This window comes from Tarenaya hassleriana, unplaced genomic scaffold, assembly GCF_000463585.1.
Source record: "Tarenaya hassleriana unplaced genomic scaffold, ASM46358v1 Cleome13, whole genome shotgun sequence".
Classification (NCBI taxonomy): Eukaryota; Viridiplantae; Streptophyta; class Magnoliopsida; order Brassicales; family Cleomaceae; genus Tarenaya; species Tarenaya hassleriana.
Genome location: NW_010963495.1, coordinates 1,376,065 through 1,402,140, shown reverse-complemented (window position 1 = coordinate 1,402,140; position 26,076 = coordinate 1,376,065). Strand labels below are relative to the sequence as shown.

Sequence of the window (26,076 nt, the reverse complement as noted above, 5' to 3'; positions counted from 1 at the left end):
TATTTTTAATAAAAAAAACAAAATCTTATATAAAATAAAACCCTTATTTTATTATTTTCTTCCGTATAAATCTATACAACTATTTTTAATTAAAAAAACAAAATATTATATAAAATAAAACCCTTATTTTATTATTTTCTTCTGTATAAATCTATACAACTATTTTTATCTCGTAGTTTCTTTATACATTGGGAACCCTGGCTGCTACTATTCGGGCGCGTTGACCGAGTAAATCCAAACTCACACGCATGAGTCTGCAATACGCGTAAGAGGTAAATCAGCCGTAACTGACAGGCGATAGATGAGCGGGTAAGGAGTCTTGTCAACATACCGAGAGGTTGGAGTTCGAATGCAATTGTATATTAAACAATAAATTTGTAAAATTTTAACGGATTGATGTTTGATCATTAGCTATATTGATGAATTCTCAGATTTTATTACGGGATACGATATCCATTGATAAAATGCATCAATACGTCGTCGTCCACAAACCAATTGATGACATTCAATTTATTCGCGCAAAAAAAAAACAAATTCTTATCAATTTTTGTTACAGCAATCGGTATTTTCTCGAAACATTGGAAATAACACCACATATTTTGAGGAATTTAAAGTTTGTTTCTTACTAAGAAAATATATTTTGTTGTACGGTTTATCATTAGAACAAAATACAAAATGCTGAATTATTAAAGCTTGCATGTACCATGTGATCCTCTTCATCCACAATTTAAAAAGAAAAAAGAAAATCTAAACAAATGAATTCACAATAACAAAAATATAATTTGATTGAAGACAAATTCATGATTATTAATTATTATATAGTTGTGATAACAACAAACGCCACCAACCATAACAAAACCATTGCCAGCCAAACGCTCAAATATTCCATTTCATGTCTTAAATAGTAAATACCACCCAACCAGAAAAAAAAAGAAGAAAAGATAAAAACTAAATTAATTAATACATGATGATATCATTAGCCATGATGGGTTGGTTGGCGTGAAGGGATCCACCCCAAGGTTGATTCACCCCACTAAACATGTCGTCGTACAAGTCATCGTGAATCCCCACCGTCCGATCAACGAAACCACAGCCGTCGATCTCGCCCGACGAAGAAGAAGAAGAAGAGTTCGTGTTCGCCGTCACGAATCCGATGATGTCGTCCAGAGACCGAAGCCTCGTGTTGAGCTCCGAGAGCTGAGCGTTGAGAACGGAGTTCTCTGCCTGAATCGTCATGTAGAGCCGGGACGTGACGTCGAGGCTCGTCATGATCTGACGGTTCTCGTTCGTCAGCTGGTTGATCTGAGCCGTCAGATCGTCCATGTGCTTCTGCTTCCTCATCCTCGATCTCCTCGCCGATTCCCTGTTCGACACCATTCTCTTCCTCTTCCTCTCGTCCACGGCGGACGACGGAGATCCGTCGGAGACTGGGCTCGAGCTCCGGTACGTGCCACTAGACGACGCCATAAATACCAAAAAAACGAAAAAGAAATACAGGGACCCAGATGCAAAGTTTTGTCCTTTCTGCTGTTTATCTAAAAGTTATTGTACGTTATTGAGTATCAGATCTAGGTTTCAACTTCGATTCACTGGCTGAATGAATTCATGAAACAGGGGAGGGAGTTCATGAAACGCTGTAGAACCAGTAGAGGAAGACGACGGAGAAAGACTGAACGAGGTGAGTTCCACGGCGGAGAACAGATTCTACCATAAAACCAGAGAGGAGAATTTCACAGAGAGCCGGAGTCATTAGTTCCCGACCATCCAAAAAAAACCCGATAGATTTTTTTTTTTGCTTCCGGACAAGTCGAAAATCTCAAGAACAGTCTCGGTTGTTTGGTCGGAAAAAAGAGTTTTTTTTTCTAATGGTTTGGTAATGGAGAAGAAGAGAAGAAAAGACGGGGAAGATATAATAGAGATTAGCAAGAAAACAGAGGGAGAAAACAGGGAAAAGGAAGGAGAAGATGCGGGGAAGGGGAAAGGGGAATTGATGAGAGTTGCTTCTGGATTTTATAGACCATATGCGGCCACCTGATTTTCATTTTTATTTATTATTTTCTTTTGATGGATGGTGGAAGCGTTACGTCTATCTGTATATCTTTATTTTACGAAATACATAAAGTTTTTTTTTTTGTTTTTTTTTTTGTAATTTCTAGGTGGTTGTACTTCTCTCTGTTTTTTTAATCTAACGATGTAATTATTGCTCTTTTAAATTAATCTTACTTAACACAAGATTTGTAAAATGTGCTCCGGAGTTTGCAAAAGTAGGTGAATTTTTAAAATTTATAACATTTTAATTTCTTTTATTACGTTCTACAATCGTTGTGGGATTTATTCTTAAAAAATCATTATAAAAAATCAACTTCTGGATAAGAATATGGAATATATTAATTATTAAAATTCGGAGCCTTTTCCCAAAAATTTAGTCATATATATATCTGGATAAGTAAAAACGAACCATGGGAAGAACCTTCCTTTGGAGAAGGGGCTGCGGAACTGTTAAATCACCGCCACGGAAACGACGCCGTTACGGGGCCCGAGCGCTGATTTCTTATTCTTTATAAAAGAAAATTACTGCTACACCGCAGGAATCTCGAGCTTTACCGACCGTTTGTAGTTAAAATCACCTGGAGGCCGAGGTAAAAATTAATAGTTTAATTACCGTGTTCCAATACGACATCGTATGATTGAGAATCTCGCGATAGATCTGGACCGTACGAATCACGTGTATTGTGTCAGAAATGTCTGAAACAACGGTGAGAGGGGACCATTTTTTTCTGGATTTTTTTTTTTATATTATGAAATAATGTAAAACTTGTCCCTAATCAGTGACGAAGTGACGAAATTACACATTACCATTAGGAAAAGTCGCATGTTTAAATTCATTACTAAATAAAAAAAATCAAAAAACGCATTTCTTCTTTTTTCTAATTATCACAAATAAAATAATAATTAATAGATTTTTTTACTGGATACTTTGTGAAACTTACTTACCTCTAAAACATTAAACATATATATTTTTCAAAATTAAAGGACGACATTTTTGTGCTTCAATACAGAAAGGATGAAATTCATGTCCAAACTCTTTATAGTATAATTGTATAGATATTTTATTGCATAGATTTCATACGCAGTCATATACCCAAACTCCAAACCAAAAAATAATTATGCTACACGAAACCATTAATTACCCATACCATATATTTTACAAGGAAAAAAGGGTTTAAGAATTGTAGTTTGTTTTTCCAAAATCCAACCTTTTTTTTAATTTTTGAAATATCATCTAATTGGTTTTGTTTATTTATTTATTTATTTTACTAATTAAAAAAAGAGGGCATTGGTATTGTCGTGTGGTATGAGTCAGAATAGGTTGGCTCCAACTGAGGGAAAGATGAGGAGAAAAGACACTGCATGCAAACACAATCCCATAGGCTCAGACGTTGGACCCTTCCCCTCCCCTTCCTTTTTTTTTTTGAAAATTTAATTAAATTACAGAAGAAAATCATGTCAAATGGTATTGGATTATAAACTTTTTAAAATCGAAATAATTAAATAAATAATAATCAGGCTAAAACCAACCGACACAAGAAGCTAAGAAATATGCTTTTTCATATATAAATTTAAAGAAACCAGAAAAAAGATGACCAAACTAAGACATGGCCAAACCCCGATGAAAGATTCCTAATGATAGATACAACGTAAATATCTTATGATGTAATTGATGGAAAACATTTGGCAAAGTGATCGACTAAACACTTGCGAATTCTTACATTTACGGACAATTCAATGATGTCACATCTTGCCATTTATTGGATATAATATCATTTTTATATAACTTACAAGTCAACATTTTCCGCGAATTAACATGTCTAATCAAATTAGAAAGAGAGCTATATACAATGAATTAGTCTTTTAGCCGACAAAAAAAAAACTATCAAATTGTTCAAATATCTTCATATTTTTATACGCCTAATAGCAACAGAAACGGTGCCGAAAAGTCAATTGTTATGGAATTTAAGATTAGATATCTAATTACAGGATGTTTTACAAATTAAAGGAATAACAAAGGCGGTGAGTCTAAATATCGAATTTATACAAAAGATTTTTTTTTATAGTCTAGTGATTAAATTTTTGGGTGAACCCTAATTTCTACGGCTCGTGGGTTTGATGATATTCAACACGACCAAGACTAAAATGACAACAAAAAAAAAACTATATAATGTGCCGTATTATATAGACATGTAAACCATGTTTGTCATGTAAACATAACCTAAGGTTCATTTAGTGTCTCTTGTAGCAGTTTAATAGAAATGACCATTTTTGTTTTCTTTTTTTGAGTATTGGAGGCTCAAACACTGCTTCATTACTAAGTAAGCGTCGTTCAAAGAGGAAACCAAATCAAGTCTTTGTTCTGTCCTCGAAGATTTGCTGACGTTATGTGCATGTGCTCTTATTTAAAAGCGATTCGATTGGATTCTCTGAATCTTCAAAGGGCATCTTTCCGTATCAAGCTGAGAGGACAAGACAAAGAACAAGCCTAACAACAGCAGCGACAACAAACATGAATGGACTCTGTGTCAGACTCTTGAGTTTCTCTCCTTCATTTCCCTTCAGAATGATCAGTACACAAAGGCACATACAGTCTAGTGGTGTGTGTTTTACAAAGGGGAGATCATGAACTTAGCTCTCCAGCACTTGCTTACTCACTCACTGCCCTAATAAAACGGGTGAGACGAAACACTAGCCGAGTTTTTTCTCCATACAATAATATGATAAAGCTTCTATAACGATGCCTGAGATCAAGAAGCATACGAAAACTAGAAATACCGTTTGATAGTACATTGTTACCTAAGTGTTTGGGGACGCAGCCTCCGGGTGGTAATAGAGCATCTCGTTCCACATCATCTCCCGGATTGTATGCTCTTCCATGTTCTCATCTATGTCCAGATTGATTGGGAACTGGGCAGGTGGATTGACTCCCGGGTCGAACAGCCCTGCCATGTAAGGGTGCAACAGTGCTTCTGTGACAGTGATTCTTTTGGTTGGGTCAAACACGAGCATCCTCTGTAACAAGTCTATAGCCAGAGGATTGGCATGTGGGTACATGTGGGACAGGTGGGCACCCCTTGAGAAAGGGAGAGACTTGATAAATCTCCTGGCTTTCGGGTTGTCTATAAACTGGAGATCAGATTCTTGCTGGCTACCAAGCACATTGATGATTAGCTTAAGCTGGTTAAGGCATTCGGTTCCAGGGAAAATCGGTTTTCTGCCAAGAATCTCAGCAAATATGCAGCCAACTGACCAGACATCGATGGAGGTTCCGTAATTATCACAGCAGAGAAGAAGTTCAGGGGCTCGGTACCAGCGTGTGACCACGTACTCCGTCATGAACTGTTCATTGCCTCGGCTTGTTCTGGCAAGCCCAAAATCGCATATCTTCAGGTCGCAATTGGCATTGACAAGGAGGTTGCCTGGCTTCAAGTCCCGGTGAAGGACATTTGCCGAGTGGAGATACTTCAGTCCTCTTAGCAACTAAACGTACAAAACCAAAATCAGCAAACAAACCCGTAATACCAAAGCGATCAAAGGGGAAATATATAAACCAAACAGAAAGCTCTAATCACCGAATAAACTTCAGGGTACCTGAAAGATGAAGTACTTGCAGTGATCATCAGAGAGTGGCTGGGATGATTTGACGATCTGATGAAGATCGGTATCCATAAGTTCATAGACCAAGTAGACATCTTTAAAGCTTGTCCTAAGAGGAGGCAACATAACATCCTTGAGAGAAATCACGTTGTCATGCCTCACATGTCTGAGAAGCTTCAGCTCCCTCAACGTTCTCAAGGCATCGATCCTGTTCTCAAACACATTATGGATCTTCTTAATGGCGACTCTCTCATTAGTCTCCCGGTTCACAGACGAACACACTACGCCATAAGCTCCTCTCCCGATTGGCTTAATCGGCACATACTTGGTGTCGATCTCGAACAACGTTTGCCACATCGTGTAATAATGCTTTCCTTGTTGTCTAACTCCATTTGGAGGCTCCACAAGCATCGCCATGGCAGTTCTTCTTCTTCTTCTTCGTCTTCCCCTGTCAAATCACACCACGAAGCGAAACCAGACGAGCCCACAATTCTTCAATTCATAAGTTTCCGGTGAATTCGGCGAAATTATCGAATTATCCCACTGAACCCGATCTCAATTCCGCAAAACTTAAAGAAGGGTTTCAAGGAGTTCGAATTTCGAATTACCGAATCGATACTTGCTTGCCGGCAAAACGCCGCAGCTTCGAGCTTTTTCTCTCCGATGGAACTTTTTCCCGCTTACGTTATTCCTCTTTTCTCCAAAAAAGCAAAAAATCCAACCAGAAATCTCCGCTTTTTCCCCTTTACTTAGCCATCAATCTTCTACTTCCCAATGAGAGGAGAAAAAAAAGGTAAAATCAACAACAACGAAAAAGCACACTTTCGGCGTCATCATCAACCCTTTTCGGCTCAAATTAACTCAAAGATTGCAATTAAACAAGCAGAAAACCAAAGAGCATAGATTCCAAAGTCTTACCAGCAACAGAGAAGCGGAATTAATCGGATGAGAAAGAGACGAGATGGGCATGACTTGATCTGATTTCACATGGGTTCTTCGTGTTTATCCAGATTACAGATCAGATATGGCAAAGATTTTATCAGAGAGAGAGAGAGAGTTAGGACGTGAGGCCCATACGGGAAGGTATTTTGGGAGGAAGACGAGCAATACGTAGTCGAAGCACTAATTTCCTCGTTACTTCTTTCCTTTTTCGGCAAATTGTCTTGTTTATACATCGTAATTACCAAAACGACACTGCGTTTTCTTCAATCTCTCTGCTTATTTTTATTATGGTTATTAATAATTTGGATGTAAACAATTTAAATTGGTAAATTTGCTCATTGTTACAAGACTGGATTTTGGAAAACAATGGTATTTAGTGCATTCGAGCAAATACAAATAAATCTTGTATAAATCTATTGAAGATCTAATAAAAAAATATGGCATCTTAGTTTATTTTCAAATTTAATGATATTTTTATAAATTTGTATTTCTTATTATATAAATGAATTTTTTAAAAAAATCTATGAATCTATATATACAAGCTTGACGTTTTGTGCTATAGATTCTTTAAAATTCTTAAAATATTTTTAGTTACCGAATATCTTTTAATATTTGTTTAGATATTTTAAATTTGATTAATCTCAATTCAATTTATACACAAATGTTTAAAAGTATTATTTTATATAGAAAAATTCATGTGGATAAAGTATACTGGATGCTATTTCTCTGCATATAAATATTCACATTGTATTCAGAAAAATACATAAAGGAAAATGTGAATGGATAATGCTATTATTGCTACCTCCTGTTTTATAATATTTGGTATTCATTATGATTTTTTCGAACAGATCTGTGGGAATAAATATTGTTTTGAATATAATTTTTTTACTGAAATGTTAATTAATATTGAAGATTAGGTTATTAAGATCCATTAAAAAGAGAATATTTTTACACTTTATTAATATGAAAAAAGATTTATAACCGAATATCACAAGAACGCTAATATACTGATAGACATATTTATTAGTATATATGTACACATATACAAATATTGTATCTTTCGGACCTAGAGACCTAGAGTGGATGTAGTCGGGTCGAAGATTCGGAAAACCATCTTGGTTATCGAAAAAATAAATATTGTATCGTAGTTTTTTCTGTTGTAATAATATTATAACGATTTATCTGTTAATCTTATAATGATACTAATATATAATATTATAATTTAAGAATATGTCTTAGAAATGATTCAAATGAAGGCCATGTAAACTGAGCTAATTGATGTATGCGCGAACCCACACACACATATATACGTACACGGTGTGTACGAAATCACCAAATAAAATCAAAATACAGCACGCTCACGAAAGGACACCTAGGACGAGACACGTGGATAAATAGAATATAGACACGTGGATTTTCCTCAAGGTGACGGCAAAGTCTTGGTTGGTTGGACGATCTATTTCTTTTTTTTTTTTTTTTTTTTTTTTTTGAGTGAAGTTCAATACGCGGATTTGAGTCAAAGCGTAAATGTTGACCGTCAAAGTCAGATTTGTTGTTTTTGTTTTAAGAAAAATTTATTAAGCAAAATAGAAAAACAAAAAGTGTGGCTGCTGGGATTCGAGCCCAGGTCTCCACGGCCACAACGTGGAATTCTAACCACTAAACTACAGCCACATTACTTTAATTAAGAAAATGGTCAAAATTAAATAATTCAGACACCAATGTTACAATCCGAAAAAAAAAAAAAATTCGTCGTTATGCCTGTTTATTTTCTGTCCTGAAATAAGTGAAACTCGTGCACTACAATATCCTAATACGCTAAGTTCACAGTTCAATAACTCAGAAGATCAAACACAAGGGGTGGCCATTAATGGCGGAACCCATAGAAGTGGGAAGACAAAAAAAGCCAGTATATGAATCATTTTCCGGCATTGTTTCTGGGTGTACCATGTTGTCTGAATCCTCCTATCATCCAACTCGGAGTTTAAGCTTCAAACTTTCAGAATCTCTGTGGCGATTCTCTTCAAAGACTCACAAGCTTTGAGAAGATCAGATTCTGAGTGACCAGCCGAGACGAACAACTTGATCCCTACAGGCAATCTGCATTTATCAAGCAACGATCTCGCCGTTGTCACTAGCAGCACAGAATCTTCTTTCAGAGCCTGCGAGGATATACACATACAAATTCAGAAACTCGGGTTTACTTTTACTTTGAGCCAAGTATGAATCATCCAAAAATGCACTCACACGGTCCGCTATTTCTTCGAGTACAAGCAAATCATCTTTCTCTGAACCCGTCGAATTCTCCAGCTTCAAGAAAACAATCGGAGATTCTGCGTTGCTGGCTAAAGACAGTCCCTTGATGCCTGACAATCCTGCAGATTTCCATAAGTGTCCGTTAAATGAGTCATTGAAGAGATGGAATTCACCAAATTCTTCTCAGATTGTCAGATCAAGACAACAACCTTTCCATAACAGAGCGATGTTTCGCCTAAGCTTAACTAACAGGCTGGGGTTCTCTTCTATTACATCAATGGCAGTAATAGCAGCACTTGCAAGGTACGGTGGCAAAGAAGCCGAGAAGACATATCCAGAACTGCTGAGTCTCTGTGCAAAAATGCAGAGGTGTCGACCAAAATATGTGAGAATCTAAATGGATTTAAGCAGTGGGGGAAGTACCCAATAACATTTGCATTTTTTTCCGGGTAATTGTGTTAGTTCATAACAATTTTGTCAAATCAAATTCCAGACACCTGATAATCAATGACTCGAGCATTTCCAGTGCAGAATCCACCTTCAGTGGCTAATGCATGACCCATTGCAGCAGTTACAAGGTCTATCTTCTCAATCTGTAAGCAGAAATGACGACAAATAATCAGAACGGATTCGGGAAACGATAATCCCTGCAAGGGTTCTGTTCATACGTACAGGAACACCATGGTGCTCAGCAAGACCTCGTCCAGAATTCCCGAGTACACCAAATGAGTTGCTCTCATCCAATAGAAGACGAAACCTGTATTTTTCTTTTAGTTTTATAATCTCATCCAGAGGGGCAATTTGACCAGAGTTCTGCAGGTTTAAAAAAGAAAAATATGTATTAAAGAAACCAAATCATCAAGTTCAACAATTATATGATTCAATTCAAGGAAAAGGAAGAAAAGGTGGTTGTTTTTTTGTATGATACCTGATACACAGCTTCAACTACAATGTAACGCCTCAATTTCTTAGCACGTTTGTTCCGAGTCATAATCTTCTCAAGGGTGTTACGGAGTGAGTCCATGTCATTGTGCTTGAAGTACACGATGGTACTTCTCGAAAGCTGAAGCCCATTTTGTATTCCCCAGTGAACACCCTCATCACTGGAACGAGGAAAAAAACGAGATTAACCCTTGTATTGAGATGGAAGGTTTTAAGCTTCGATAGATACATACCTACGAAGAAATTGAACATCATTCTCACATTTCTATTGATCTAAGACAAAATGTAAGCAAAGCGATCAACGATGCTTAGGCAATTGTGTACTTACGCAACGATGATGTCACCCTTTTTACAGAAACAAGGAATTGCACTGAACATCGTGGAAAGTCCATAAGAATAGAGGATTGAATCAGGAGTACCCAAGAATTTTGATATTCTGGTTTCGCAATCAAGGTGGACATCTGGTTAAAACAAGATTTCAGACAGTAAGAACCCTTTCGAGCCAAGAATTTGGAAGATCAAAACCCGCCTCTAAACAGAAATTCAAGATTGAAACTTACCAATGGTACCATAGAAACCACGAGGACCACACGAACCAACACCGTATTTTTCCAACGCAGAAGTACACGATTCCTGACATGGAGTGTTTCAATTCAAACTGTTTTTACAGAACAGACACAACCAAAGAAAGGCCGTTTGACCTACCAGTAACTTTTTGTGTCCAATGAGTCCAAGATAATTTGCTGAAGCAAAGTTCACAACATCCTTTCCATTAATCACTGTATGAGGTCCAGCAGCACTGGATGGACATCCCATGTTTAAGCATGGGGATAAAGATTTATGTAAAAACAAAGAAAAAGACAAAGACAGATAGATTTTTGCTTCACCTCTCGAGAACTGGCTGTTCATGCTTCATATCCTCAGTGATAGTAGGAATAAGAGGTTCAGGCACCCAGTCTTCACATAACTCGTCTATTTCCTGCGATACACAGTTAAAAATTCCTTCACCCCTTTGATATGCAACATCAAATATATCAACGGGTCGATTAGAGTGCCAGTTTGACAGGAGCATAAACTATGTAAAAACATTTTGTCCTGCAAGAAGCACAAGCTCATAGGAAATGCCCAAACCAGTGTCATATGAATCATAAAAGGAACTAACCTGCTCCGTCAATGGTCTCTTGGGGGGTTTGTAACTCTTTTGGCTGAGCAAGATGACGATGACAACCCCCAACAAACCTTCCACAAAGAAGTGTCCTGGAAAGTAATAGAACGAGTAGATCTTCAGACATCCATAGCTGAAAAAAGAACAGAACCGAACTGATCAGGAAAATGCCTTTTGATGTCCAAAAATCTAACCTCCGATGGGAACTCCGAACACAACAGCTCTAGCTGAAGGAGCATCCAAAACCATTGTAACCCAGCTTAATGTGGCATTGAACATGTCACCGAGATTTGACGCCATTGCTAACACCGCGCTCAGAGCTCTGTCTTTCAACTAGAACATTTCCCAGCAAAATCAAGCAAGGCCACAATTCTCAACTCTGGCAAACCAATACAAAGCAAGACCGATCTTCAAATCGGCTTACAAACGAAGAATTCACGCCAAAACACCGAGAGATCGACAGTATCGTATCCAATAAGGAAAACCCATCAGCGAAGATCCGTAATCAGATCAATTAAATCAGGGAAGATCCAATGCCTCGAAGAAATCGACAATCCAGCAGACATAAACGAAATTGCAGGGATCGAGACAAGGAATAACCCTTCGTAACTACGAAAACAGAGATCTAGCCATCCATACCATGCAGATCACGAACCCCCAAAAGAAAAACTAAAGAGCTGTTACCTGATTCCCCAAGATTTGAGGGAGGAAAACAAAGCAGAAGACAACGTTGTCTGCAAGAGCTCCCGCACACGAGAATAGTCGCACGAAGAACGAGCAGAGAGACTCGAAACAAGCGACGACTGTTTGAAATTGGAGAAGCGAGATTTTTTTTTTCTGGTACTTTTCAATTTGACGATAAATTGCGTTCCGAGGAGGAAAAAAAACGAATTACAGATAATTTTATTTAAAAAAAAAAAGAAGGAAGGGGAAAAGAGAGATGAGATTTTGGCGGGCGGATCTGTGTTCGGTCAGCACAATCCATGGGCCGTATCTTCAATGGTACGGGTCCAAACTTTCTTTTTTGTCGGAAAAAAAAAATCCACTATAGATAAAACCACATTACAAAAATACCCTTGAAAAACTAATACATCAAAGTTTCTTAGCTTTTTCATCCAAAAACGAAATTTAATATTTCTAAATATTCAGATATTCGAATTTTCACATATGTATCATCCTTCACTTTTCTCCAATTCTTTCACCACCATCATCCTTCTTCAATATGATTTCTTTTCTCCCTCTAAACATGAATTCAACTTTGGTTGAAATCTGAATAAATAACACTTGAAATTGAATGCCAATGGAATTTTGAAGAATATATAATTTAATCTGAAAACAAATATTTTTTTTAATCAAACCCAAATCCTATGTGGAGGATATTAAATATGAAAAAGAGAAGAAAACAGAGTGGGTGGGCACATCTGTTGCCCACCATTCATTATTTCACTTGTCACTTTTGCCTTCCAAAGTCATTCAATCATCATTTCACACTCCCTAAAAGCTCCCTATGCTTTTCCTTTCCACGATTTGTTATTGTTTTTTTGTTACAAAATATGGAACGAAGTGCAATTGAAATAGATACTTTGCATAAAATAATAAAAATCAAATCGAATCGAAGAAAACAGAAAATAATATTGATTCTTAATTACATTATGCATCTTCAATATATATGCGCATACACCACGGCCATGATGTACTCCTTTCTTGGACTAAGGTTGTGGGTGCGCTGATATTGGGCTCCAGGCCCAATGTAATCTGAGGGCTATTTGTTAGCCCAAAAAGGCAAAAACTCGTGTCTCCTCTTAACGGGAAAAAAAAAACTAAAATAAAACACATTTATTAGATCAAATTATGAAACTTGGAAACAAGCCTTTTTCTTTCTTAAAACAAAATTATAACTAACAACAAACAGTCACCAAAATTTCAATTAGTGGGCCGTATTAGCAGGATATTTAATCTTTAATTTAGATTTGAAAAAGTCAAATAATAAGTGAATAATTCCATCAGAGTTTTTGTGCTCCTCTTTGTACGATTCACAGGCTTTCCCGCTTGTTGTCGTGGGCAATCAATCATGACTTTATCCATAAGATGCCACTTCCAATTCCAATTCATATATATCCCATAATTTTATTTATTTATTTATTTATATTGTAAAATTAATGTCCATAACTCTTTATCCAACAAATTACAAAATTCCCAAGACAGCAACAACCCTAATGATATCATCTGTACCAAATAAATATGTACCAAAATCATCTCATATTGACACCATTTAGTTTTTTTTCCTTTCGTTCTATTTAAAATTATAATCACTATTGTCGAATTATCTCCTTTTTGTTTTGTACCAATCAGAACTTGGGACGTATATTTTTAAAAATTAATCAGATATACATTTTAAAAAAAATCAATTTCTTTTAACAAGGAATAATCTAGAAAATTAAATATTTTTAAAATAAAAAACAGATCGAACTAAAGTCCTAAATAAAAAACAATTAACAATTTATTTTTAAAAAAAAATAGAACAGGAAAAAGTAAATGGACGACATCTCCATCCAAAAAAAGAAAGTGGTTCAACATTCATTTATAACAGGAACAAGATAGATAGCAGAGTGAACTATATGAGTTAGGCCTTGGGAAAGATGGAACTTTACCAAAACCCAAATAGGTATCGATTTCATTTGCTTTCTCGTCAAATTGGTCCTATTTAGATATTATTATCATTAAACATTTTGGAGCCATCTCCTTCCTCAATTGTTACCTCTTCATTCTACCTTTTTTTTTATATTAAAAAATATTTTAAGAAATTAGGATTTTACTTTCTATAGTTTTATGGTATGGAAAATTGGAGAATATGAAATGTTGCACGAGAGATCTGAAATATATTTTATTACTAACGAAACAAAGATCAAATACCCATATGAAGAAAACCATATGTTTAAATAATACTCCCTCCGTTTAATTTTAGATGACGTTTTAGAGTTATTTTTTTGTTTTAAAATAAATGACGTTTTGATATTTTCTATGTACTTTTTGATATTTTTTTCAAAATTATCATTCATTAATAATAGGTAATTATAATATTGTATGAGAGAAAAAATAAAGATATCATAATTACAAAAGGGTATTTTAAATAAAATTTTATTTTTCTTAATATGTGTGTTTAAAGCTAAAACGTCAAATAAAATTAAACTGAGGGAATATATATATATAATAAAGTTTAAAGGAGAAAAAAGAAGAAGAAAATAATAGGAGGAAAAGTGAGTTACTTTGGTTTACCAAAAAAAAAAAAAGTAAGTTGCTTTGTACAAATATTCGGGAATCCAAACTCCACACTCCGCATTTGGGCTGTGACAACAGATTATTGGCCGAATCCCTCAGCTGACACGCGTGCCCTTTCCCTCCCTGACCCCCACCCCTCCATGACGTTGACACATACTCGTTTTTTTTATTTACAAAATTTGGGTTCTTTTAATCCAATCTGGATTATCTTAATCTGATTTCGAATAGTTTGATTCTATATTTTTGAAATTCAAGCTGGAATTTAATATTTCTAAATATTCAGATATTCGAATTTTCACATATGTATCATCCTTCACTTTTCTCCAATTCTTTCACCACCATCATCCTTCTTCAATATGATTTCTTTTCTCCCTCTAAACATGAATTCAACTTTGGTTGAAATCTGAATAAATAACACTTGAAATTGAATGCCAATGGAATTTTGAAGAATATATAATTTAATCTGAAAACAAATATTTTTTTTAATCAAACCCAAATCCTATGTGGAGGATATTAAATATGAAAAAGAGAAGAAAACAGAGTGGGTGGGCACATCTGTTGCCCACCATTCATTATTTCACTTGTCACTTTTGCCTTCCAAAGTCATTCAATCATCATTTCACACTCCCTAAAAGCTCCCTATGCTTTTCCTTTCCCTGAAAGAGTTTTCCCCCTTGGCTGAATTTTTTTTCCATTATTTACCCCCAATGAACATTATGGCTCACTCAACCACTTGATTGATCCATTACTAATGACACTTGCCACAATCATTATACATTAAAATCTAAAAATGTACACTGTACAAAATTTTTAATAATTTTTCACCTAGACATTATATAAAAGATGTATATAGGCTTAGGTACTTCCTTTAACCTCACATTATGCATATACATATATATTGAACCTAATTAAATATATCAGTAGTAGGGGATAAACCAAAACATAGAAACAAAGAAAAAAAAACGGAAACTTTGCCGACAGAAGAAAAAAAACACAAGAAGGAACAGAGATTACAAGTACAGACAGGAAGTAGAGTAATCATGAGGGAGTGGAATATTAAATCTGCTTAATATATTTTTGCCTATTTTTGGTTACTCTGACTAAATCCTGTTTAGAGACGGGTCTAAACGTACCACATCTACTTTTTCTAAGCGCACACACAGATCCATCCATGATGCTGATAATAGTAATGTATGGAAGAACCAATTTCCCATATCTCAATTCCTTTGGCGAATCATGAAGAATGATGAATGAGAAAATCCATTCACTATTCGGACAAAAAGTTTAACCACCCACAAAGTCTAACACCCTTAACTAAGTCGTTTACTCTTTGATAGATGATTCACCCTCCTGAAATTTAAAGTCATTACCTTGAATCCTAAGATGGAAGTGACAAAGTGGAGATTTCTGCTTTAAAACCAAAGCCAGCAACACCAAACAGACCCTAACCCCAGAAAGATTGGTCAGACCAACCCTCTCTCTCTCTTCTTTTTTGGCTCAATATTGTGGTATGGAGAACAACAAGAAGAAGGGTTTGGAGATTGAGTTTCACATGACTGGAGGAACTGGCAAAACTAGCTATGCCAAAAACTCATCTCTTCAGGTTACTCCAAAACACACTTAAAAAGAAAGATTCGATCTTTATAAAAGACCTTCATCTTCACTGGGTCATTTTATATTCCCTAATTAATACGATCTTTACTTGATCTCTATAACCAAAACAGAAGAAAGCATCTGATGAGGCAAAGCACATAACACTGGAGACAGTGCAAGAGCTTTACAAGGCAACAAGTCCCAAGAGTTTGGGATTAGCTGACCTGGGTTGTTCTTCCGGACCGAACACGCTGTCAACGATCAGAGACATCATCGAAGCCGTCGAAGCTGTTCATCGAGATACGACCTCAAGCCAGCCGTCGCCTGAGTTCTGTGTCTTCCTCAACGATCTTCCCCGCAACGACTTCAACTCCATATTCAAGGCCTTGCCTGAGTTCCACAGAGAGCTCAAGAGAGATAGAAATGGCGGTTCTCCTCCTGTTTTCATCGCAGCTTACCCTGGTTCCTTCTATGGAAGGCTCTTCCCCGACAACACCCTTCACTTCGTGTACTCTTCCTACAGCTTACACTGGTTGTCGAAGGTGATATGCACGTGTGTATATATATATATCTAAGTACCTATAGAAGCATGAGTTGGCATGAGAGTGAGAATTTAAGGATATGCATTTACTTGGCGTTCAGGTCCCTCCGGCTATCTACGATGAGCAAGGCAAGTCCATGAACAAGGGCTGCATTTATATCTGCTCTTCGAGCCCCGAAGTTGTGTCAAAAGCGTACTACGATCAATTCAAGGAAGATTTCTCCTTGTTTCTCCAGTGTCGATCGAAGGAGTTGGTTTCCGGAGGCAGAATGGTGCTCATATTACTCGGAAGAGAAGGTCCGGGTCATATCGACAGAGGAAACTCTTTCTTCTGGGAACTCCTTTCAAGAACAGTTGCCGATCTGGTTGCTCCGGTAGATATTTTGTTTCAGAGAAATTCCTGAAAATCCAAAGACAAACACATAGAAAAAAGTATAAGTGAAATCAACAACATAACTGATGTTTCTTCCGTGACTTGTAGGGGGAAACCGAAGAAGAGAAGCTCGATTCCTACGACGTGCACTTCTATGCGCCGACAGCAGCTGAGATAGAGGGCGAAGTGATAAAAGAAGGGTCTTTCGAGTTAGATAGGTTAGAGATGTTAGAAGTGGACAGGCAGACTGGAGACAACGCTATCGGCTATGGTAAGACAGTCGCTAAAACTGTGAGGGCAATTCAAGAATCTATGCTTAGCCAACACTTTGGAGAAGAAATTCTGGACAAGCTTTTCGAGTCTTATGGTAGATTGGTTGACGAGGAAGTGGCTAAAGAAGACATAAGACCCATCACCTTGGTTGTTGTCCTAAGAAAGCTGTGAACATTATCTGATGATGGTGGGGTGATTCATGGGAACCTATTCTAAAAGGTAAATCTAACTCAAGTTTAATGTACTCGAAGACAATAAGTCGACTAGACTCTCAGGAAATCACATTGACTTCACTTGATGTAACATGCCTATGGTAAACTAGTTGGAAACTTTTATAATTTATAATGCAAGAAGCCGCACCTTGTTGTTCTTGTTTCTGCTGATGATAATAAATCTGTAGTTCCTTCTTCAACGGCGATGGTTATAAGGCTTGAATGAACCATATTCTAATCCATGTTCGATCACATTGTTCAGAGAAATTGTTCTTGCTCTTCCTTGCTTCCACTTTCTATTATCAACCCTACTCTCACCTCATGCAACCCAGCTTCAATCTTTGAACTGTTGCCTCCCTCTTCTCTCCCCTATTCTCATTCCTCTGTCAAATCCTGCAGAGGAAATGCTTTGTATAATGCCCGAGGAGATGGAGTTAGAAAGAGAATTTTTATAGGATTCGCTAACTCTCGTTTCAAATTCCGGAATTCCAAAGGTTCAAATTCTGGATTCCAAGCCTTTGAATCTCAAAAATCACAGCGTGGGACTTTGAACATCCACGCAGCTTTGCAAAACCCAATCCCGAATGTTTCGTTAAACATTAAGCCGAACAACAATCATCAAAATTCAAGAGACAATCAATCTCCAGTTACGCAGTTACTATCACTGGGAGGCTGAGAGACCTAATAGATTCTAATTTAGACTAAACCACTACTACGAACGACTCTGGAAAAATCTCTCCCCAAATGAAATCTGAATAACTGCTTATAAACTCAGCAAATCGGAAGTGAAAACAGAAACGAACAGTCTAAAAGCTGAGGAAAATACCTCAGGCATGAGAAGGGAAGCAAATTGGATATTGCACTATCGCCGACGCCGACACATCGGATAACCGGGCCCGGATTTCCCAGCCGAGAAAACGATTTCTCGGGAAACAAACATGAGGTCGGCATTCGGCAAACAGCAGAAGAAATAGAGAGAGGAATCATATTTATTTTGAATTTCTTTTTTTTGTCCAATCTAGGGGAGTTTTTCTGTTTTGAAATTACCGAAGAAGCCTCCCTTGAGCTCCACGTAACCAAAACGGAGTCTCGTCTCAAGAAACGACGCCGTTTCATTATGAGGTAAAATCCAAAACAAACACGGGCGGTCGGATTTGGAGGTTGGACTTTATCATCATTTTCATATATTATTTTATTGAGTTTTTACTTGCAATATAAAAAAAAATGGACCGTCATCATTTTGCTAATCAAAGAAACAATTCATTTTCCTTTCGATTCTATAACAAGAACCATACAAAAACTACTTGTATCCCTCCGTGATTAGAGACATATCAAATATTCATCTAAATCTCATCAACTTTTATCACAAATAAAACATATTATATACAACATCACATGTAGTAAAAGAAAACAAACAAAAAAAGGATCCTAAACAAATGCTCGAATCAAATCACAGCATTTTTCACATCTCTCTCTCTTTCTTTGGCCAATTCCACACATATATTTATATATGGATACATATATACCTATATGTGTGTGTGTGTGTAAGGGACTATTTGAAGTAAATAACGGGCATATTAGAGGAAGGGTCCCACATGCCACCTTCCTTGAGATACTCCAAGTACCTAGAGAACTCGGGCTTCGCCGTCGTCTTCTTTTTCCGGCCACGTCCGCCGTTAAAAAGGCTGAAGATCGGGTGGCTGAACTTGCTGCTTGACGACGTCGTGTTCTTCCTGGCCGAAGATTGCTGACGTGGCAGCTCCTCCAATATCGCCGGAACCGAACCACCGAGCCTGTTCCTTGATGTGGGCACCGTCCTCGACCTCTTCAGCTCTCCTTCCATCAACCCTATCTTAGACTCATCTCCTAACCGCTCGTATCCATGGCGGCTCCTCCCCCTCGTGCTCATTGCTCTCATCATCTCCTGTTTTTTTTTTCTTTTTATTTTTGGTTATGGAGAAGATGAAGAAGGGGAGAGAAGAAGTTTGATGGGGTGTGATGTGATGCAAGAGAGAGTTGGGTATCGGTTTATATATAGACTGTTTATTTATATCATATCTTGTTTGGAAAAAGTCAGGCTTTGGGTGCCCAATAGCGTTGAAGATTTCAGCGTTATTAGTCTGACCAAAAGGGGGTGGCTTTGGCTTACGTTTTCATTTTTTGTTTGACTTTTTCAGTCTTGAGATCATATTTCTGACTTCAACGAATCTCCCTTGGGAGAAGACATTAATTATAAAAAAAAAAAATATTTCAACATGTTACACGATGATCTATAAATCGAATATCTATAATATCTACGAACTTAAAAATAATAATAAAAAATTATTACATAAAAAAATAACAATAACCAAAATTCGATATTTTAAAGTCTCGAATATCCCACAGGATCATACCATGTGCACCCATGATAAATGCATCTGCCTATAGACACGTGCATATAGACATTAAGAGGACAAAGCTATACATGCATACCCTATATGTATATATCATGCCTTTGCTTCGGCTTAATAATTATTTTCTCGGAAGACGAGCAAAAAAAAAACATTTACATTCTAAAAGAAGTGGAAGATATTTTACTTTTTGACTATCCAAGAACATGAAATATACAAAAGTAATAACGGAGGCGAAAAGGGGAAAAGATTCCACGGAGCATATACTGCCGTCAACTCCAAGATTCCGAAAATTACACGTTTCGGTTATTGACTAATTTAATGCAAAATTTGATGAAATATTAAAAAATAAAACTCCTTTTTTTGTGTGTATTTCATAGCCTATATTTTCTAATACAAGAATAAATTGTAACACATCGTGGTGGGGACCTGTCGGGCCGTAGTCCATCGGATAAGGCCTCAAATTTGTGGGTAGGCATTCTGGTCTCGTTCCGTTGAATTATTGGGCCTCATTAGGGTTCCTTCGAGCCCATATTGATTTCCTCTTGTTTCGATTTTCATGAATCACCGGAAATATTTTTGTTATAAATAATGCATAGAAAATTTCACGAAATATGAAAAAAAAAAATCGAGGAAAAATATCGATTATGAAATACAAAAAACAATGATTTTTGTAAAAACATTTCGTCAAAATTTCTCGTAACTAATTGCAACAAAAATATTTCCGGTGATTCATGAAAGAATCGAAGCAGGAGAATCAGTATGGGCCCACAAGAACCCTAATGAGGCCCAAAATCTTGAGACCTTATCCGATGTACCACAGCCCATCAATCCACAACCATTTTTTGGGCAAAACAGCGAATAAATTATGTCCACGTGTCACATAATTCGCTTAGACCCCACCCCACGTCAGTCTCGTTTTCCTCGTCAAGCAAGCAAGCGATTTGGAAATCGAGAAAAGAAAAAGTCGGAAACTTTTCTCGTCACTTTCCAGGTAGTTTCCCTTCCGCCTAACTGGACCAAGAAAATTTTGGCGGTGGGAAGCAACGTTGAATTCTGCACTCTACCATAGAGTTGGAGATATTTCTCGAAAGCTTTCTACATTTTTCACGTAATCTCTGTCGATTTTATTTGTTCAGTAACCAAGATCATGTGGATTCCTTTACCGTATCGCTTCGATTGACGTCTTACATCGATTTGATCGGAATTTTTTTAGGGTTAGGTGTACTAGGAATAACTGTTTGTGTTGTCATGGAGGAATCGGGAAATGACAGCAACGTTGTCGTTTCACCGCCCGCGAAATGGAGAAGCGATTTCACGAGGAATTTCCAGAATTACCTGGACAGTTCCGCCCCTCACTTCGGTCGGAGATGGCTGGTGACATTGGCGGCTGCTGTGATCTACGTCTTGAGGGTTTACTATATCGAAGGGTTTTACGTCATCTCGTATGGCCTCGCTACTTACATCTTGAACCTCTTGATCGGTTTCCTCTCACCTAAGGTCGATCCAGAGCTCGAGGCTTTCGATGGTGCCTCTCCGGTCTAACGTAGGTTCTGACGAGTTCAAGCCTTTTGTTCGTCGCCTTCCTGAGTTCAAATTCTGGTGATTGCCATTTTCCTCGCTTCTGCAGAAGATTTCTGGGTTTATTCGAATAATGCACCTTTGTTTAATCTGTTACTGACTGGCATTTCGTTCTTCTCATAGTTACAGTTGTTTTGTGATGGATTCAACCATTCTCTCTGATGGGTTTTGTGTTTTTTTTTTGCGACATTTGCTTCAGGTACGCAGCAACAAAGGCCTTTGTTGTTGCGTTTCTCATAACTTTTGTCTCCCTCTTGGATGTCCCTGTCTTCTGGCCGATCTTGTTGTGCTACTGGTTGTTTCTGTTTATCCTCACCATGAAACGCCAACTGGTACACATGATCAAGTACAGATACGTTCCTTTTGACTTTGGAAAGCAGGTATGCAGCTCAAGGTTCTTGTCCATGAATTTAACACTCCTGTAAGGTCATTGTGTCTGAGGGTTATATCCGAATCCTGAACATAACTTGTGCCGGTTTTGATAGAGGAGCTCCGGCAATGATACTTGTAGAAGCGGCAATGCATCATCTGGGACTGGAAAGACAGCTTGATGTGAATCTTGGACCGGACACTGTTTTTTTGCGTTTTCCCGCAAGTGACAAGAACTAGAGCCAGAGCAAATCAGCATAGAAGGCAAAGTAAGTGTTTTGAGGGCTGGCAGAATTGAGTAATCTTCCTCCTTCGGTTGAAGTTGGGTAGCAATATATGTACAACTGTACTTTCACTTCTAAAACAAAATGGTAACTACAGACCGGGAAAAAAAGGAAGATCCTTTACATCTCCAGGACTTGAGGGGATCGGGTGGATGTTACCGTGGATAACCAATCCAACAAAGCTTTGTTGACAGCTTCCGGGATCTCATCATGCGGACAATGTCCTGCCTGTAAGTGCACGACCGATGTGTTTGGGTAAAATTCTTTGATTCTCTCAGCCTTTGCAGGGCCAACCCACGGGTCCAAGTCTCCCCACAGCAACAGCAGTGGGCAAGTCATCTTACTCAGGACACTGTCTAGAGTGTACTTGCTCTGGTTCATCATGAACCGTGTCATCAATCTGTAAGGAAAAAAAACAACCTTAAATCTATCTTCTCATTCTGTATGCTTTCTTTGTCGGAAAATAGGACAGGAAGAACCGTCCTTATGTATGTAATGTACCTGTAGTATACTTCTCCTGCATTAGGATCTGTTGCTGGTTTAGATATAGATTCTACAAGATAGTCATCGACATTAGCAGTGTTTATATACACCTGCATTGCAGACAACAAGAATGTTAGCAAAGAAACTTAAAACACGAATCTAGAGGATTTGAAATAGGAAGTTTCATTTCGTACACTCTTTAAGACAGATTCAATCCGAGAAGGCTGCTTGGCTTGCCAGAACAAGAACCCTAGAACCACTCGTTGGAAAATCTCTTTCAATGGCTTAAGAACAAACTTGCCAAACCCATTCTCATTAGTCTCCTCTGATCTTCTACTAGAGTCCGAGAATTGTCCCGCAGAGTTTAGGAGAGCGACTCCGGCCACTTGCTCGGGTGATCCTATGGCCGTTGACAAGGCGGTGAAACCGCCAAGGCTGCAGAATAAAAAATGTTGCTTCTCAAACTCTTAGTAGTAATCTTTGGCAGGATGAGTGAAATTGGAGTAGATAGACATTCACCTGTTTCCGACCACGACCGCAGGCTCTTTCACAATCTCTTTCAAGAAATCAGCAACTTGATCTCTCCAAACCATGGCATCATACTCTATTATGGCTTTGTCACTCCATCCGAACCCGAGCAAGTCCAAGGCATAAACCTTGTACTTCTTGGCCAACTCGGGTATGTTGTACCTGCGGGCGGTGAAGGAAGAAGGTTCAAAAGCTGTAATCCATGGAAATGGAAGAGAGGGCAATGGGGGCACCTCCAATGGAAGACAGAAGCACCAAATCCATGTATAAGAACAACTGGGAAGCCTTCCCCTTGAACCACATAATGGATCTTGTGACCCCTCCATCTCCAATAGTCATACCCTTCCGGCTTGAATGGCAACCTCAAAGATTCGGCTGAGACAGTAAAGAAAGTAATCAATTTTCGAATAAAAACAAGAGAATTGGACAGTGATTACAGGATCAAGCTTGTTCTTCACCTTGAACAGACTCAGCAGCTGGAGGTGAGGAAGAAGCACCCATGACAGATACTCCAGAAGCCAGAATTCCTCTCACTGCAAAATCTCTTCTGCTAATCTCATGCTTATTTTCTTCACGCAAAGCGAAATCAGACAACCCAAATGTTACATCTCAGGCATAAACTCGTGAAAACTTGATCTATGGTCTTGGGTTCTTACTGGTTTGACACAATCTTGCAGGAAAGTTTGATCTTTTATATGATGATGTGAAGAACTCTGTTCTGACAGAAGGTGCTGCAGCACACGAAGCCGACATTGTCCGAACCGAATAACCTTGGATTCACGAAGAACGAGGGAAGCTGAACAAATGCAACGAAGATATTCTTTTTACATCCCTCGAGTAGAGAATAGAAAAGATTCGAACTTTCTCGAGATTTCTCTGTGGCTGTTGTGCCTCGTGTGAACTCGAGAGTTGTGGAAACGTCAGGACCAGACAAGCAAATCCGCTGTTCCAGGCAGAGGGTTCTTTTCTCTCTTTTTTTGGGAAAAAATTGCTTTTTTATTTTGGTTCCCCGTGTATGCGGGTTTGGAAAATTTTCGTCTTCCTCGTCGAGAAAATTCCCTTGTTCGGTTTCCCTTTCGAAATCTAAAACTTTGGCTGGAATATCTGATATTTATCGAAGACCCTCTCCATTACTGATCATCTCAATGGAAACCAGTGATTTTCATGTATACGTGTCCAACTTCGACTCCAAAATCCTGAATTTCCAATGGTGAGTTGAAGAATTTCTCCTGAGAACCCTTTTCCCCTCTCCCCCCATTTACCCGGATCGTCAAAATTCCGCCATGGAAACAACCGTTCGAATCTTCAGTACTTCCGCTCTGAATCGTCATCTCCTTCTCAGCAAAGCGAGTGTGAAACCAGAGAGCCATTATCTCAGATTCCCTGGTCAGCTCTGTCTTCCCAGATACAATGGCGTTTCCCGAGAATCCGCCATCTCCCCCGCTCGTACTCTGTGCTATTCGCTTTCTCCGGCTTCTCCGTCATCACCCATTTCACCGAATGCGAATTTCTTCAAATCTCTCATGTCCCTAACGTCAACGTTTCATCTCGAGAACTCCACCGTCCACAGCAACCCGTTCCGACCCGGCTCGAACGACGCCTTATGGGTCTGGAACCGAGCCCCGAAGCGTGTCGTCGACGGAGGAAATGCGGCGTATTTCGGCGGGAACAAGAGAGAGACGACGGTGGTCCTCCTTGGTTGGTTAGGAGCGAAAACGAAGCACCTAAGGAGATACGTGGAGTGGTACAACTCCATGGGGATTAACGCCGTTACTTTCACAGTCGACGTCAGGGATTTGCTCTGGCTAGATCTTGGACGGCGGCTTGAACGGCGGTTAACGGAACTGGGGAACGAACTGGTCAAATGGGTGTCGGAGGAAGAAGACGATGGTGGAGAACGGTGCTTGGTTTTCCACAGTTTCAGCAACACTGGTTGGCTTGTGTAGGTCGATGAAGCAAATCCTTTACACCGTTTTTGCCTTCTCAGTAGGATTCATTATAGATAATTCTGGCAATGGAATAGTGATACTGTATCTAGTTTTATCGGTTATTCTGGTTCTCATTGTGGATGGCTATTGGCAGCTATGGTGCCTTGCTCGAGAGTTTCAGAGGCAGGACTGATTTAGCAGAAAAGATTAAGGGATGTATCATCGACTCGGGAGGAGCAGATCCCCTTAACCCCAAGGTTCGTTCTCAAACGTCTCTCCTCTACGATACCAAAACTGAAAGAATGTTCTTCTCAAGTTGTTTCATCAATTGATTGATTCTCTTGTAATGAAACTTCGGAAAGGCCATCGCTTTAGGAGGTTTGGCCTGAGTTTAGAGAAAAAGAAGGTTGTTAATATCTTAAGGATAGGCTTCCCGGGTTGTTATTGGTAGCGATGGCTGGGTTCTCTGGGCAGAATTCATTTCTCGGGTTGTGATAGATATATTGCAAATTAGATATAGCTTCGTTCTTCCTCGGTAGAATTAGATCATCTCATGGTCATGGCACTAAATTTCCAAAAGGAAGAAACTTTAGCTGTGTCGTTATTGAGGATTCCATATACACAATGTTGTCTTTTGATTGGCAAGTCTTCTCAGATAACATACCTTTTCAGATATGGGCAGCTGGTTTTACGGCTGCTATATTGAAGAAACGTAGCTCCACGGTAAACCCAGAACCAAACAATCCCGAGAATGACGCCACCAAATCAAACCTGCGAAAGACGGGGCCTCTAAGAATCGAGACTATGATGCTGTCGTCTCTAGAGAAGTTCTTCTCTATCTTCCTACACTTCCCTGACATAAACATGTAAGCTCCACACTAGTTGCCCATCTGTTTCTTCTTGTGCTTCTTTAACAAGAGCTCGTGCAAGCAAAAGAGCCTGTAACGCCCAACAGAAAACTTGCCAATCCTCATATTCAGGCAGGGCTTGTTCATGTCGGTTTAAGAATGTAACAAAGATTCTCACCGGTTTCCCTTTCTCTCTCAGGAGGCTGAAGAGGTTTACCGATAACCTATACGAAAACCATCCTCCATGTCCTCAGCTCTATCTATACAGCTCCGCAGATAAAGTTGTGCCATTTCAGGCCGTGGAGCTTCGAGTCCAGGAACAACGGAAGACGGGAAGAAAGGTACATTCTTTCAATTTCGGGTCATCCCCACACGTTGATCACTACCGGAATTTCCCCGACTTGTACTCCTCGCATCTTCATGCATTCCTGAAAGTCTTA

General features: G+C 38.5%; 8 protein-coding genes, 1 long non-coding RNA gene and 1 other non-coding gene across 12 annotated transcripts in view; 3 read left to right on the top strand and 7 right to left on the bottom strand.

Annotated features, from left to right (window-relative positions):
• Positions 1–801: 801 nt before the first annotated feature.
• LOC104807470 (bZIP transcription factor 2-like) lies at positions 802–1,987 on the bottom strand. The gene has a single exon (XM_010532754.2). It carries the CDS (start codon positions 1,465–1,467, stop codon positions 958–960), a length of 510 nt encoding a protein of 169 aa, XP_010531056.1. The 5' UTR covers positions 1,468–1,987; the 3' UTR covers positions 802–957.
• A 2,575-nt stretch (positions 1,988–4,562) lies between these two features.
• Positions 4,563–6,771, bottom strand: LOC104807469 (mitogen-activated protein kinase 7). 2 transcript variants are annotated; one of them, XM_010532753.1, is made up of 4 exons: positions 6,568–6,771; positions 6,258–6,416; positions 5,644–6,097; positions 4,563–5,532 (listed from the first exon to the last, which is right to left on the bottom strand). In XM_010532753.1, the coding sequence occupies exons 3-4, from the start codon at positions 6,064–6,066 to the stop codon at positions 4,849–4,851; spliced, it is 1,107 nt and encodes a 368-aa protein (XP_010531055.1). In that variant the 5' UTR covers positions 6,067–6,097; positions 6,258–6,416; positions 6,568–6,771; the 3' UTR covers positions 4,563–4,848. The 2 variants fall into 2 exon arrangements, with proteins under 2 accessions (XP_010531055.1, XP_010531054.1); XM_010532752.1 differs by having other exon boundaries at positions 6,258–6,413.
• Positions 6,772–8,193: 1,422 nt separating this feature from the next.
• TRNAH-GUG lies at positions 8,194–8,265 on the bottom strand. The gene has a single exon. It is a non-coding gene; the product is annotated as a tRNA-His (tRNA).
• A 63-nt stretch (positions 8,266–8,328) lies between these two features.
• Positions 8,329–11,820, bottom strand: LOC104807468 (long chain base biosynthesis protein 1). Of its 2 annotated transcripts, none has more exons than XM_010532750.1 (13): positions 11,639–11,820; positions 11,149–11,333; positions 10,952–11,046; positions 10,677–10,768; positions 10,495–10,588; positions 10,350–10,422; positions 10,118–10,250; positions 9,776–9,950; positions 9,520–9,660; positions 9,345–9,440; positions 9,057–9,198; positions 8,839–8,966; positions 8,329–8,753 (listed from the first exon to the last, which is right to left on the bottom strand). In XM_010532750.1, exons 2-13 carry the CDS (start codon positions 11,252–11,254, stop codon positions 8,583–8,585), a joined length of 1,446 nt encoding a protein of 481 aa, XP_010531052.1. In that variant the 5' UTR covers positions 11,255–11,333; positions 11,639–11,820; the 3' UTR covers positions 8,329–8,582. The 2 variants fall into 2 exon arrangements, with proteins under 2 accessions (XP_010531052.1, XP_010531053.1); XM_010532751.1 differs by having other exon boundaries at positions 11,149–11,287.
• Positions 11,821–14,945: 3,125 nt separating this feature from the next.
• On the top strand, positions 14,946–17,422 carry LOC104807466 (salicylate carboxymethyltransferase). Its single transcript, XM_010532749.2, has 4 exons — positions 14,946–15,836; positions 15,958–16,368; positions 16,469–16,741; positions 16,849–17,422. The coding sequence occupies exons 1-4, from the start codon at positions 15,744–15,746 to the stop codon at positions 17,182–17,184; spliced, it is 1,113 nt and encodes a 370-aa protein (XP_010531051.1). The 5' UTR covers positions 14,946–15,743; the 3' UTR covers positions 17,185–17,422.
• On the bottom strand, positions 16,680–18,205 carry LOC104807467. Its single transcript, XR_770758.1, has 3 exons — positions 18,052–18,205; positions 17,374–17,618; positions 16,680–16,767 (listed from the first exon to the last, which is right to left on the bottom strand). It is a non-coding gene; the product is annotated as an uncharacterized LOC104807467 (long non-coding RNA).
• A 356-nt stretch (positions 18,206–18,561) lies between these two features.
• Positions 18,562–19,229, bottom strand: LOC104807465. The gene has a single exon (XM_010532748.1). The coding sequence runs from the start codon at positions 19,144–19,146 to the stop codon at positions 18,778–18,780; it is 369 nt and encodes a 122-aa protein (XP_010531050.1). The 5' UTR covers positions 19,147–19,229; the 3' UTR covers positions 18,562–18,777.
• Positions 19,230–20,373: 1,144 nt separating this feature from the next.
• Positions 20,374–21,891, top strand: LOC104807462 (protein RER1D). Its single transcript, XM_010532743.2, is given in 4 exon segments — positions 20,374–21,145; positions 21,147–21,217; positions 21,396–21,576; positions 21,682–21,891. Coding segments are annotated over 4 exon segments (597 nt in total). The 5' UTR covers positions 20,374–20,866; the 3' UTR covers positions 21,748–21,891.
• LOC104807463 (pheophytinase, chloroplastic) lies at positions 21,860–23,702 on the bottom strand. Its single transcript, XM_010532744.2, has 7 exons — positions 23,517–23,702; positions 23,319–23,429; positions 23,094–23,235; positions 22,852–23,022; positions 22,527–22,767; positions 22,351–22,442; positions 21,860–22,249 (listed from the first exon to the last, which is right to left on the bottom strand). The coding sequence occupies exons 1-7, from the start codon at positions 23,611–23,613 to the stop codon at positions 21,970–21,972; spliced, it is 1,134 nt and encodes a 377-aa protein (XP_010531046.1). The 5' UTR covers positions 23,614–23,702; the 3' UTR covers positions 21,860–21,969.
• Positions 23,703–23,873: 171 nt separating this feature from the next.
• Positions 23,874–26,076, top strand: part of LOC104807844 (transmembrane protein 53) — a 3,113-nt gene continuing 910 nt past the window's right edge. The window contains exons 1-4 of the mRNA XM_019201860.1: positions 23,874–24,802; positions 24,943–25,045; positions 25,461–25,654; positions 25,836–26,052. Coding sequence (XP_019057405.1) covers positions 24,144–24,802; positions 24,943–25,045; positions 25,461–25,654; positions 25,836–26,052 — 1,173 coding nt within the window. The 5' untranslated portion in view covers positions 23,874–24,143. The remainder of the gene's footprint in view (positions 24,803–24,942; positions 25,046–25,460; positions 25,655–25,835; positions 26,053–26,076) is intronic.